Source organism: Pan troglodytes, chromosome 19, assembly GCF_028858775.2.
Source record: "Pan troglodytes isolate AG18354 chromosome 19, NHGRI_mPanTro3-v2.0_pri, whole genome shotgun sequence".
Taxonomy (NCBI): domain Eukaryota; kingdom Metazoa; phylum Chordata; class Mammalia; order Primates; family Hominidae; genus Pan; species Pan troglodytes.
In genome coordinates this window covers 25,336,273-25,349,128 of record NC_072417.2, presented here as the reverse complement: position 1 = coordinate 25,349,128, position 12,856 = coordinate 25,336,273, and the positions used below count along the sequence as shown (strand labels likewise).

Here is a 12,856-nt window from a genome sequence, read left to right as displayed (position 1 = left end):
TCAGTGATCCACTTGACTAAGTTAGGATCCCCTCCAGACCCCACCCTAGACCTGTATAGGCAGGTACCAGGGAAAGTTAAAAGAATGAAGACTGCTTGTCTTTCACCCTTCATCCACCTCTCTCTCCCTCCCTCTCTCTGGGGATGGGAAAAGCAGTAGAGTTACAGTATGTTCTTGTGGGTAGAGGACAGAAGAGTGACCTTCCTTCCCCTAAGACGTGGGTTCAGTCTCAAACTGCCCAGTGATCTCTCCCTTAAATCAGGTGGAAAGATCTCATGGAAAAAGTAATTCTAGTTAAACATTTACAGCTCCCTGGGGCAATGCCACCACTGCAGCTACTGCTTGTGAAGCTTTCCAGCATGAAGTGCCATATGCTGCCTCTCAGCCTCCATACTCACTTGACTCCAGGAGAATGACTCAGTTTATTATTCTCAATTTGACCCTATGTATCCCACTGTAGGCTCAAACACTGCACAGAGCTGCCACGTCTAACCTCGTAACAATTGCGTCCCTGGAAGGTGAAGGGGGTAAACCACAAAGTCAGAAACTTTGGGAAAAGCCACGGTCGCATGCACACCTCTCAAACAAGGAAACAAACTACAAGAAAGGGCTCAGTCATTGTACACAGCAAGTGTGCAGTGGGCAAAGTTCTGTTCTTTTGACATTGGCCAAATGCGTAAGTCCCTGGTTTCTTGGGCTCAATCACGGTCCAAGGTTAGTAAGAAGGCCAACAATGTTGTGAGCAGGATTCAATTTCTACAGGGTCATGGGGCATCATCCACCATGTGAAGGGGCTCCAGCAGGCTGGACATGATCAATACCCATCCAGATTAGGACCCTGACGCCCTTGCCAGAGCTCGGGCTCGGGCAGCTTTGGCCTCGTCTTCTAGCTCATCTAGGAAACGCTCCTGGGAAATCGAGTAGAAGGTGTAACCATCTGGTGAGGTAGGTTCAGGAAACCACACAGAATATGCACATTCCCCTTTCCTAGATTTGCTCTACCACTCTTGTTACTCTCCCAAATCAGTGATTCCGGCTTCCCGCCGCTGCTGTTTCTAAACCCTGAACCCCAATTCCGTTATTATTAATAAATCAAATTAAAAGAGTACCTTAGGAATAACAAAGGAAAGTACTACCCATTTTACCCCAAAATTAAACGGGTGGTTCAGCCCTCTTGCACACTCTGTTCCCCTGCCCCTACATGCGGTCCCCTTGAGTCTACAACACGGACGGATACAAATAGCCAACACCAGGGCCCCGATGCCTAGGCCGGTCACGATGTTCCGGGTTCGCCGCCGTGGTAGGACCTTCTGCCACTGGGCAAGCTCCGCCTGCCGCATGGAATGCAGTTGCTCGGGTGTCAGCTTCTCCCGAGTCGGGTCGATACGCTGAGCGAACGGGGCCTCTCCACGCTTAGAATCCAGAGGGTCACCAGCTCCCGAAGACGCCATGTTGCCACTCCTCCCTTCGCGGTGCCGCCGCGCGGGGCTCGCTGGGAACAGTAGCCCTTGGCCGCTGCAGTGGACTCTGGGAGTTGTAGTCCGCGTGCCCTTTGCGGGGCAGAGCCGCGGTTCCCGGGCACAGGGGATGGACGCGGGAGGTGAGAAGCGGACGTGCTTTCTGATTGGCTGAGGAGTCCGTGGCCGTTGGGGCGGGAAAAAGCTGTGGAGGGTTCGAGGCTGTGGTGGTAATTGGGTTTTCCTCAGACTTGAGGCGACGACACACTCATTGGAAGGGGACGAGGAATCCAGGGTGTGGCAGAAGACGGGAGAGGAGCTAAGGGGGTCGGTATGTGGATCCAGTGAACCCGTCCAGGTGCCCCAAGAGGCTCGTGAATATGGACGGACCCATGAGGCCAAGATCGGCCTCCCTCGTTGACTTTCAGTTTGGAGTTGTCGCCACAGAGACGATCGAAGACGCCCTGCTTCACTTGGCCCAGCAGAATGAGCAAGCAGTGAGGGAGGCTTCGGGGCAGCTGGGCCGCTTCAGGGAGCCCCAGATCGTGGGTGCGGCTGCAGGGCCGGGGAGCTGGGTTCTTGGGAGACTGGGGCTTGTGTCTTTCAGGCACCGACCTTGAGATTCCGTTGATTTTATTCATTCAGAGAATGTTTGCTAACACCTCCCTGTGGGGTGCTGGGGATATAGTGATGGACAAGACACAACAGTGCCCTCCCCTTGATTTCTTCGACATGTATGGAATACTTGAGTGGCACCGCTTGGCTAGAAAGATGAAATAGAGGGCCAGGCATGGTGGCTTACACCTGTAATCCCAGCACTTTGGGAGGCTGAGGTGGGAGGATCACCTGAGGTCAGGAGTTCGAGACCAGCCTGACCAACATGGTGAAATCCTGTCTCTACTAAAAATACAAAAATTAGCCAGGACTGGTGGCGCACACCTCTAATCCCAGCTACTCGGGAGGCTGAGACAGGAGAACTGTTTGAACCCAGGAGACGGAAGTTGCAGTGAGCCGAAATCGTGCCATTGCACTTCAGCCTAGACGACAAGAATGAAACTCCGTCTCAAAAAAAAAAAAAAAAAAAAAAAAAAAAAAGGCCGGGCGCGGTGGCTCACGCCTGTAATCCCAGCACTTTGGGAGGCTGAGGCGGGCAGATCACGAGGTCAGGAGATCGAGACCATCCTGACTAACATGGTGAAACCCCGTCTCTACTAAAAATACAAAAAAAAGCCGGGTGTGGTGGGGGCGCCTGTAGTCCCAGCTACTCCGGAGGCTGAGGGAGGAGAATGGCGTGAACCCGGGAGGCGGAGCTTGCAGTGAGCTGAGATGGCGCCACTACACTCCAGCCTGGGTGACGGGTGACAGAGCGAGACTCTGTCTAAAAAAAAAAAAAGGGGGGGGGGAGAAAAGAAAGATGAAATAGAGATAGAGGTCTTGCCTTCAAACCATGTGCAATTTGGGGGAGATATTAGAACAAATATGCAATGACTAGGTACTATGGTTAGATAAGAGACGTCAGAGAGAAATAAAACAAGCGTTTATGGGGGTTGAGAGGAGCGATGGGGTAATAGGAAGAATTCAGGGGATGGCCCAGGCATCGGGACATTTCAGGCAGACCTTGAAGGAAGGAGGACATTGGGTTGGTGAAGGGGGAGGAAGGAGACAGTGTTTCTCCCAAAAAGAGGTAGCATGAGTAAAGCTATGGAAATGGGGTGCTTAGGGTGCATGTGGGTACAGTGTAGTCCATGTTGGCCAGTGCATGTGGAGGAATAGTTGAAATTAATACTGGAAAGGTAGTTTGGAGACATTCCATGTGGAAGTTTGAATGCCAAGGGGAAGAGTTTATCCTTGGTTTGGTAGGAAACCAAGAAGACATTGAAGGTTTTTAAATAAGGGAGTGAAGGTTTTAAAATAAGGGATATGATGGTAACCCTGCCTTAGTAAACATTATTTTGGCAGTGATGTAAAGGAGGTAAAGGATGGATTAAACCAGAGGGAGATGGGATGTAGGCAGACAGGTAGAGTCAATGTCAGTAGGCTAGGTGATAGGGCAGAGGGAATAACAAGGGAGGGTGGATTAAAAACATTCTAGAGGCAAAGTCTAGGGTTCTGCTGTGGATAAATTTAGGAAGTGAAGGAGGAAGACGTGACTATGCTAAACGGTTGAGCCTGGAAGACTGGAAGTATAGTGGTCATTAAAAGAAACACACAGACACGGCCGGGCACGGTGGCTCACGCCTGTATTCCCAACACTTTGAGAGGCTGAGGCGGGTGGATCACGAGGTCAGGGGTTCGAGACCAGCCTGGCCAACATAGTGAAACCCTGTCTCTATTAAAAATACAAAAATTAGCTGGGCATGGTGGCAGGCACCTGTAGTCCCAGCTACTCGGGAGGCCGAGGCAGGGGAATGGCTTGAACCTGGGAGGCGGAGGTTGCAGTGAGCCAAGATTGTGCCACTGTGCTCCAGCCTAGGCCACAGAGCAAGACTCTGTCTCCCAAAAAAAAAAAAAAAAAAAAAAAAAACACAGACACACTACACAAATAAAGCAGGAGGAAAAGTGACTTTTGTTTGGGAAAGATAATAATGGCTTTGGAGCCTGGCCAACATGGTGAAACCCCATCTCTACTAAAAATACAAAAATTAGCCAGGCATGGTGGCAGGCACCTGTAATCCCAGCTACTTGGGAGGCTGAGGCAGGAGAATGGCTGGAACCCGGGAGGCAGAGGTTGCAGTGAGCCAAGATCACGCCATTGCATTCCAGCCTGGGTAACAGAGTGAGACCTTGTCTCAAAAAAAAAAATATATATATATATATATAAAATATATATATGTGTGTGTGTGTGTGTGTGTATAATAGCTTTAGTTTTGGATCTGCGGAGTTTAAGGTGTTTGCAGAACATCTAAAAGAAGTGTTCTTGTAGACTATTCAAAGAGTAGGTTAGAAGAGAGGTCAGAAATGGAGATCAAGGTTTTCAAGTTATCTTCACAATGATATTGTTGAAACTGTGGCAGAGGATAAGCTCCTAGAAGGAGAAAAGAAAAGCAGGTCAAGGACAGTTCCTTGGGAAAACACTTTGTGTTCAGGGAATTGGAGTAAGAAGACTTGTGAAGGAAATAAAAGGAGGAGATAGGAACAGAACCAAGGGACTTTTGGCAGCCAAGAGGAGACTTTGAAAAGGATAATGGTCAGAAGTTTCAGATGCTTTAGGGATATCAACAGAACTAAAGATTGCAAAAAGCCATGATATTTAACAATTTGGACATATTTACTGTCCTCTGAGAATCATTTCAGCAAGTTAGGAAATGTAGAAGCCAACAGATAGAAAATTAGGAAGTGAACGATGAAGTGGAAGCAGTGGGTGTGTAGGCCAGGCTTTCAAGTAATTCAACAGCGAGGCTGAGATGGGAGGATTGCTTGAGCCCAGGAGTTTGAGACCAGCCTGGGCAACATAGGACGATCCCGTCTATTTATTATTTATTTATTTATTTAAAAAAAATTCAACAGTGATGGGAAAGAGAGAGGTTAAAAGGGGAGGGTCTTTTAGTTAATAGCAGATCTGAGTATGCTTGTTATCAAGGAGGTGGGGCCAATAGCAAGGGAAAGGTGTAACCCTCATCCATTCCACCTAATCCAAGCTCAGTTTTTTTGGCAAATTAAAATGGAAAACAGAAACAAATGCTCAGATAATTCAGAGCAAAACCAAACCAAAACTTAACAACTGCACACATACACAAAGAACAAAACTAAGAAATAAAGCCTAAAGTCCAGCAAATTAAATGACTAATAAGAGACACAATTATATGTTCTAGGGTATTTTGCTGAATTGCTTAAACTAATTCTGTCCTGCATTGGACATTGCTAGCCAAACTGTAGCCTCTGTAACGATGAGGTTTTGTACATCTATCTATGTGTAATGTGTGTTGAGTAGATTGTTACTTGTGTAAGCTTGACTAAATTTTCTAAGAAAGTTAAGTTTTCTCTGAAGACATATGATTATTTGACTAAATGTGTAATTCTCTACGGATCAATGCTAAAAGGTCTTCAGTCTGTAGGAGCTTTCTTTGTTGAGAACTGACATTTACCCTTGTTTCCACCCTCTAATGATATTGCAAGATAAATATAATTCTATCTGGAGCTGTTCTTTCAAAGAGAAACAGAGGCAGGCTAAAATCTTGCCAAGGTATCTCACCCTTCCCACCTTCCCAATGACTCCCTCCCCCTAAATTGGGCTATGTTCTCCAATTTAGGGGATGTTTCTTCAAAACAAGCCACTTCACAGTAACACACTTGCTCCTGGGGAGAGGCTCAGCCACCACAGATTTACCCAGCAAACTGGTGGTGGAGAGATGGTGTCCAGCTGTAAGGTGACTTGTGTTTGTAAAGCAATGGGAGTTCTCCAGAGGGTGGTTACTAAACAAACAGTGTCATAAAGAATATCAAAGCTCCAGGAGGGATCTTTCTTTTCCTGCCAACATTCCACAGAAAACAGAATATAGGGGTTAGGGTTTTTATCCATCCAAGAATCTTCCTTGAAGCTGGGGGTTCCCAGCATGGTGTAGAGGTCACATAGACCAGCTGGTATGTTTGTGTGTAACTGGCCAAGCCTTTTATCAGCTGAAACCCACAGGAAGGCTCAAGGGTCACTGAGGGGGCTTGGTAAGCCCTTGTCTTTGGCACTCAGTCAGCCTCCTTTACATGCCTCTGATCTGCCTATTGGCAGCAAAAGAAACTAAGCTCAGCTTTGGTTGTTTTAGTCTCATCTTTCTCACCTCCTGACCCTCTTCCCTTGGCCCCATCATGGCTTTTACACAATGCCAAGAGTTCACAGAGTGGTTTTGGTTGCATCTTGTGAATTAGGCTCTTTTTTCCTCTTTTGGCAGAGTTTGTTTTTCTCCTGTCTGAACAATGGTGTCTGGAGAAATCTGTGAGCTACCAGGCTGTAGAAATCCTAGAAAGGTAAAGCCCTGGCATAATGCCTTTCGAACGGCACCTCTCAGAGTGGCTAATGTACCTACATCTTTAAGAAAGTATGAGTAGTTGCCCCTTACCCTGAGACCTGGTTTTACACCCTCTCTAACTTGCAAATATAAATTTCTTTGTTGTTATTGTTGTTTTGAGACAGGGTCTTGCTCTGTCACCTAGGCTGGAGTGCCTGGTGGGATCTCGGCTCACTGCAGCCTTGACCTCCTGGGCTCAAGTGATCCTCCCACCTCAGCTTCCTGAGTAGCTGGGACTACAAGCATGTGCCTCCACACTTCGCACTTGGCTATTTTTTTTTTTTAGAGACGGGCTTTTGCCATGTTGCCCAGGGTGGTCTTGAACTCCTGGGCTCAAGTCATCTGCCTGCCTCGGCCTCCCAAAGTGCTGGGATTACAGGTGTGAGCCACCATGCTCAGCCTCAAATGTAAATTTCTTAACCAGCAAGTTAAACTCCCTTTAGTTTGTGTGAGTGAGGATTGTTTACTCTCCCTCCCTTCCCTACAGGTTTATGGTAAAACAGGCAGAGAACATCTGCAGGCAAGCCACAATCCAGCCAAGAGATAATAAGAGGGAGTCTCAGAATTGGAGGGCTCTGAAACAGCAGCTTGTCAACAAGTTTACTCTCCGTCTTGTGTCATGTGTTCAGCTGGCCAGCAAACTTTCCTTCCGAAACAAAGTAAGGAGCTGGGGTTGCTCATGGGCACCTGAGTGTTAGGAAGAAACCAGCTTTTATACAAAGGGGGGCTGTGATGAGCTTCAAGTCAGTGACAAGAAGAAAATAAATAAATTACAAAGTAAAAACAACGGCCGGGCGCGGTGGCTCATGCCTGTAATCCCAGCACTTTGGGAGGCCGAGGCAAGTGGATCACCTGAGGTCAGGAGTTCAAGACCAGCCTTGCCAACATGGTAAAACCCTGTCTCTACTAAAAATACAAAAATTAGCCAGGTGTGGTGGCGCACACCTGTAATTCCAGCTCCTCAGGAGGCTGAGGCAGGAGAATTGCTTGAACCTGGGAGGCGGAGGTTGCAGTGAGCTGAGGTCGTGCCATTGTACTCCAGCCTGGGCGACAGAGCGACCCTGTCTCAAAAAAACCAACAACAAAAAAAACAAGGTAGCTGTAAGAAACCTACTCCTAGGTTAGGTGATACAACTCATGGAAATTCCAGAGTGTAATTATGCTTCCTAAGCATACCTTCTACACACACACACGCACACACACGCTCTTTCTCCCCCTCTCACTCACACAGAGGCAGTTATTAAATAGCCTGAAGTTCTGTTCCCAAAGTATAATTGGGACAGATGCCATCATTCATACTGGTCACCTTTCCTCCCCCCTTGGACTCAAGGGCAGTTTACATAAGGTGCCTGAATTGCCAGCATACCTATCAACAGTAGAAGCAAACTATTACATTTATAAGGGAAAAAAATGTTTCCACATCACTACCCAATGCCTATACAGTAAAATATCATTCATTCAACAAATACTTACTGAGTTTATTCTATGGCCAGATGCTGCACCAGGTGCCATGGCTACAACAGTACAAATATTGTCTGTGCTCACAAGGAACCTATTATGTAATGGGAAAAGACACATACAAATAGTGTGGAAAAAAAAGCTCTGATTAATGTAAATACAGAGGGCTATAAATGTACCTCATCAGCCTTGGAGAGTCAAGGAAGTGTATTTAGAGAAAATGACTTCTTGAAATGGGGTGGGTGGGAGATGGGAGGATCCTAAGAGAAGAGGGAGAGGAATTAGGGAGGAAAGGAAGGGAGATCCAGGTATAGAAAACAGCCTGTGTAGTGGCTTGGAGAGGGACAGCATGGTGGGTTTGGGAACTGTAAGCAATTTGGAATGACAAGCAGAGTGTGAGGGGGAATTACCAAGAGACAAGACTGAAGATGAAGGAATAGGCTGGATTATGAAGGGCTTTGTGCACTCTGTCAAGACGTATGAACTTTATCCTAACATTCTTCTTTCCCTCTCTTTTCTTTGCTCAGATAATCAGCAACATTACAGTCTTGAATTTCCTCCAGGCTCTAGGCTATCTACACACTAAAGAAGAACTGCTGGAATCAGAGCTTGATGTTTTGAAGTCCTTGAACTTCCAAATTAATCTGCCCACTCCCCTGGCATATGTGGAGACGCTCCTAGAGGTTTTAGGTATCTTACTGTGTTAGGGAATATGGGTTGGAGACTTCCATAGAAGGCAATACAAAATGTGCATGGGGGGGCATGGCTCATGCCTGTAATCCCAGCACTTTGGGAGGCTGAGGTAGGTGGATCACTTGAGGCCAGGAGTTCAAGACCAGCCTGGGCAACATAGTGAGACCCCATCTCTACTAAAAATACAAAAATTAGCTGGGTGTGGTGGTGGGCGCCTGTAATCCCAGCTACTTGGGAGGCTGAGGCACAAGAATTGCTTGAACCTGGAAGGTGTAGGTTGCAGTGAGCCGAGATCATGCCACTGCACTCCAGCCTGAGCAACAGAGCGGAATCCTTCTCAAAAAAAAAAAAAAAAATGTGCACAGGGGTTTGGGAACAGTGGGCAGAACCTGCCAATGAGGAACAGTAGGAAGCTTGATGGTGTCTCTGGATGACTGAAACAGGTGTTCCCTCCGGCACTTGTCAGGGAAAGCTCAGAGGTCTTAGCAAATGGCTTCTGTTTGGACTCACTAGGCACTCTCATTGCAGGATCAAAGAGGTGACTTTATAGAGAGGCATAAGATAAGAGAGGGACAACTACATGCTAATTGTATGTATACTACAGATGGAGGTTTCTCTACCTCTACCTTTGTCCTTTAAAACTGATCTCCAGCTAAACAGGTTTCTTGTAGTAGAACATAGCAACCAGGAAGCACATTAGCACCTCAACAGCTTTATGTCACAACTGTGGTTATGATCAGAGAAGACATGATCATAAATTCTCCCTATCATTCCCATACTCCATCTAGGATACAATGGCTGTTTGGTTCCAGCCATGAGGCTGCATGCAACCTGCCTGACACTGCTCGACCTGGTCTATCTTCTGCATGAACCCATATATGAGAGCCTGTTGAGGGCTTCAATTGAGAACTCCACTCCCAGTCAGCTGCAAGGGTAAGACAACTCCTATAGGGTAGGCTCCTTCCAGGAACAGGGAAGGGGAGACAGACCACAAGAACTTGGGGAATGGAATTAGCCTAGCATGGCATCCAGTCCCAGATAACCTACTCAGGCTACCTGGTTCTCATTAGTTCCAATATGTTGTTTGGATGCAGGTGACTGAGCCTGGTCAGGAAAACCCTAAAGGCTTTTACTTTTAAATTTAAATTACTTTAATTAATATATTTCCTTTCCTAGTTTTTCCTTTATAGCTGCATAAAACTCAAGGTTACTGGACTGCTTTGGTCAGTCATTTAGAAAAAAATATAGCTGCATAAAACTCAAGGTTACTGGACTGCTTTGGTCAGTCATTTAGAAAAAAAAACAGTCGCCGGCGCGGTGGCTCATGCCTGTAATACCAGCACTTCAGGAGGCTGAGGCGGGCAGATCACGAGGTCAGGAGATCGAGACCATCCTGGCTAACAGCGTGAAACCACGTTTCCACTAAAAATACAAAAAATTAGCCAGGCGTGGTGGCGGGCACCTGTAGTCCCAGCTACTTGGGAGGCTGAGGCAGGAGAATGGCGTGAACCCAGGAGGCGGAGCTTGCAGTGAGCTGAGATGGCGCCACTGCACTCCAGCCTGGGCAACAGAGCGAGACTCCGTCTCAGAAAAAGAAAAAAGAAAAAAAAAAAACAGTCACAGGGTTGCAACTTGGACAAAAGTGTTTGATTACTGTAAAGTCAGACTGGTTAAAAGCCTCACAGTTACAATTGTTAGGGAAACAGATACAACTAAAAAAGGCCTATAAACCATTCAAGACATAAGGCTCATGTTAATCCCAGTTAAGTTGGGGGAGAATGGGAGAGCAGGTCAATGAGCTATTACTTGACCATTTCCTTCCATGTCTAAAAAATCCAAGATGATCGACACAAATAATTCATAGTTGAAGTTCCATGACCCTATGATTTTGAAGATCAAGTTCCATTCTAGCTTTAAAATTAATGTGGTTTTAATCACTCAGGGAAAAGTTTACTTCAGTGAAGGAAGACTTCATGCTGTTGGCAGTAGGAATCATTGCAGCAAGTGCTTTCATCCAAAACCATGAGTGTTGGAGCCAGGTATGCACCACTGAGCAGGACCAGCATGGTGAGAATTCATTTAACAGAAAGCATTTCACCCATCAGTTAAAGGAAAACAGAGGACAACCTACAGAAGTGCCAAGACCCAGGATTAGGATGGGTGTGCAAGATTTGAGAGGGAAAAATCTAGGATAGGGCTGAAATGTTTCCTTGTTTTCCTTTTATAAAACTGGAAATGGAGGCCCAAGTTCGGCTTGTTCATTTCCCTTTATAACAATAACCTGCTATTATGTTAAACTCCAGGCTGGGCATGGTGGCTCATGCTTGTAATCCCAGGATTTTGGGAGGCCAAGGCAGGAGAACTGTTTGAGCCCAGGAGTTCAAGACCAGCCTGGTCAACACAGCAAGACCTTGTCTCTACAAAAATTAAAAATTAGTCATGGCTGGGCACAGTGGCTCACACCTGTAATCCCAGCACTTTAGAAGGCCGAGGTGGGTGGACTGCCTGAGCTCAGGAGTTGGAGACCAGCCTGGGCAACATGGAAAAACCCTGTCTCTACCAAAAATTTTAAAAAATTAGCTGGGTGTGGTGGCACATGCCTGTGGTCCCAGCTACCCAGGAGGCCAAGGTAGAAGGATCCCTTGAGCCTGGGAGGTAGAGGTTGCAGTGAGCCAAGATTTCACCACTGCACTCCAACCTGGGAGACAGAGTGAGACCCCATCTCATTAAAAAAAAAAAAAAAAAAAAAAAAAAAAATTAGCCGGGCATGGTGGTGCATGTCTGCAGTCCCACAACTATGTGGACTACTTGGCTGAGATGGGAGGATCACTTGAGCTCAGGAGTTGGAGGCTGCAGTGAGCCATGATTGCGCCACTGTACTCTAGCCTGGGCGACAGAGTGAAACCCTGTCTCAAACAAACAAACAAACAAACAAAACAACAACAACAACAACAACAAAGGCCAGGCAGGGTTGCTCACGCCTGTAACTCCAGCATTTTGGGAGGCCAAGGGAGGAGGATTGCTTGAGCCCAGGAGTTGGAGACAAGCCTGGGCAACACAGTGAGACCTCATTTCTACAAAAAATAAACAAAAGTAGCTGGACATAGTGGCTTGCGCCTGTAGTCCCAGCTACTCCAGAGGCTGAAGTGGGAGGATCACTTAAGCCCAGGAGGTGGAGGCTGCAGTGAGCCAAAAATCACACCACTGCATTGCAGCCTGGGCAACAGAGTGAGACCCTGTTTCAAAATAAAACAAAGTCCAACAATTATATCTTCTCAAATAATGAAAATGTCAAGGCCCAAATATCGTTCTTATATTTCACAAAACTTATCTCCAGCAGAGGGAAATGTCTACCAGAAAGTTTCCATGCTAACATTATCAGGGCAAAGGTATCCTAATATAATTTGGCCATTGGCAAACACTGGAATCTGGATTTCTGAAAAATGAATTTACAATTGCCTTGAGAGAACATCCCAAGTAATGTGTGTGTTTGTGCACTAAAATGTGTTGAGATTTTTTAGTAATAAGAAATCTGTCTCTATTTCTGAAGGTTGTGGGGCATTTGCAGAGCATCACTGGTATTGCCTTGGCAAGCATTGCTGAGTTCTCTTATGCAATCCTGACTCACGGAGTGGGAGCCAACACTCCGGAGAGACAGCAGTCTATTCCTCCCCACCTGGCAGCCAGAGCTCTGAAGACTGTTGCTTCCTCTAACACATGAGGGAGGCTGAATCCACCAAATATAAACAGCCATCCGTCACTGCACTCATGCCTCCCTCTGTTTACTTTCATACTAAGGGTACAAAAATTCCAAGTCTCTTTTGAACTGTATTTTGTATGCCAATTTCATGCTTATTTTTCCTTTATCAGAGAGAGTTAAGGTGGACGAGCATGCCCTTTTTGTCATATCAGCCTGAAAATGTTAAAAAGCTAGGTGGAGACAGATTAGTTGTTTCATTTTTGTTTAACAAGGTATTTATACTTTTAGCTTAATTTCATTAAGAGGAACATCAGGCATTGAGATCAGTATTAATCAGGGGCTCAAATACAGACTATCTGGGTGACCTTGACTAAGCATCAAGGAGGTAGCCTTTATTTCCCCTTAAAATTAGTTTAACATCTCTGTTCCATTATTCAGATCTACACAAACAAGGCTTCCTCAACAGCTATCTATTTTTACTAGAGTCTTTTTTTAAAACTAAAACTAACTCTAAAGAAGTTTCAACAGAATTTCCACATACCTGCATT

The 12,856-nt window shown here is 46.1% G+C and overlaps 2 protein-coding genes across 6 annotated transcripts; one reads left to right on the top strand and one right to left on the bottom strand.

Moving 5' to 3' along the window:
• Nucleotides 1–403: 403 nt before the first annotated feature.
• COA3 (cytochrome c oxidase assembly factor 3) lies at nucleotides 404–1,451 on the bottom strand. Its single transcript, XM_001160561.5, has 2 exons — nucleotides 1,238–1,451; nucleotides 404–937 (listed from the first exon to the last, which is right to left on the bottom strand). The coding sequence occupies exons 1-2, from the start codon at nucleotides 1,449–1,451 to the stop codon at nucleotides 831–833; spliced, it is 321 nt and encodes a 106-aa protein (XP_001160561.1). The 3' UTR covers nucleotides 404–830.
• A 48-nt stretch (nucleotides 1,452–1,499) lies between these two features.
• On the top strand, nucleotides 1,500–12,373 carry CNTD1 (cyclin N-terminal domain containing 1). Of its 5 annotated transcripts, none has more exons than XM_016931766.3 (7): nucleotides 1,500–1,600; nucleotides 6,341–6,416; nucleotides 6,945–7,116; nucleotides 8,443–8,605; nucleotides 9,397–9,541; nucleotides 10,551–10,647; nucleotides 12,159–12,373. In XM_016931766.3, exons 1-7 carry the CDS (start codon nucleotides 1,588–1,590, stop codon nucleotides 12,327–12,329), a joined length of 837 nt encoding a protein of 278 aa, XP_016787255.2. In that variant the 5' UTR covers nucleotides 1,500–1,587; the 3' UTR covers nucleotides 12,330–12,373. The 5 variants fall into 5 exon arrangements, with proteins under 5 accessions (XP_016787255.2, XP_009430406.2, XP_016787256.1 ...); XM_009432131.4 differs by having other exon boundaries at nucleotides 1,534–2,006; XM_016931767.2 differs by having other exon boundaries at nucleotides 1,562–2,006; nucleotides 10,551–10,675.
• The last annotated feature ends 483 nt before the right edge of the window (nucleotides 12,374–12,856 follow it).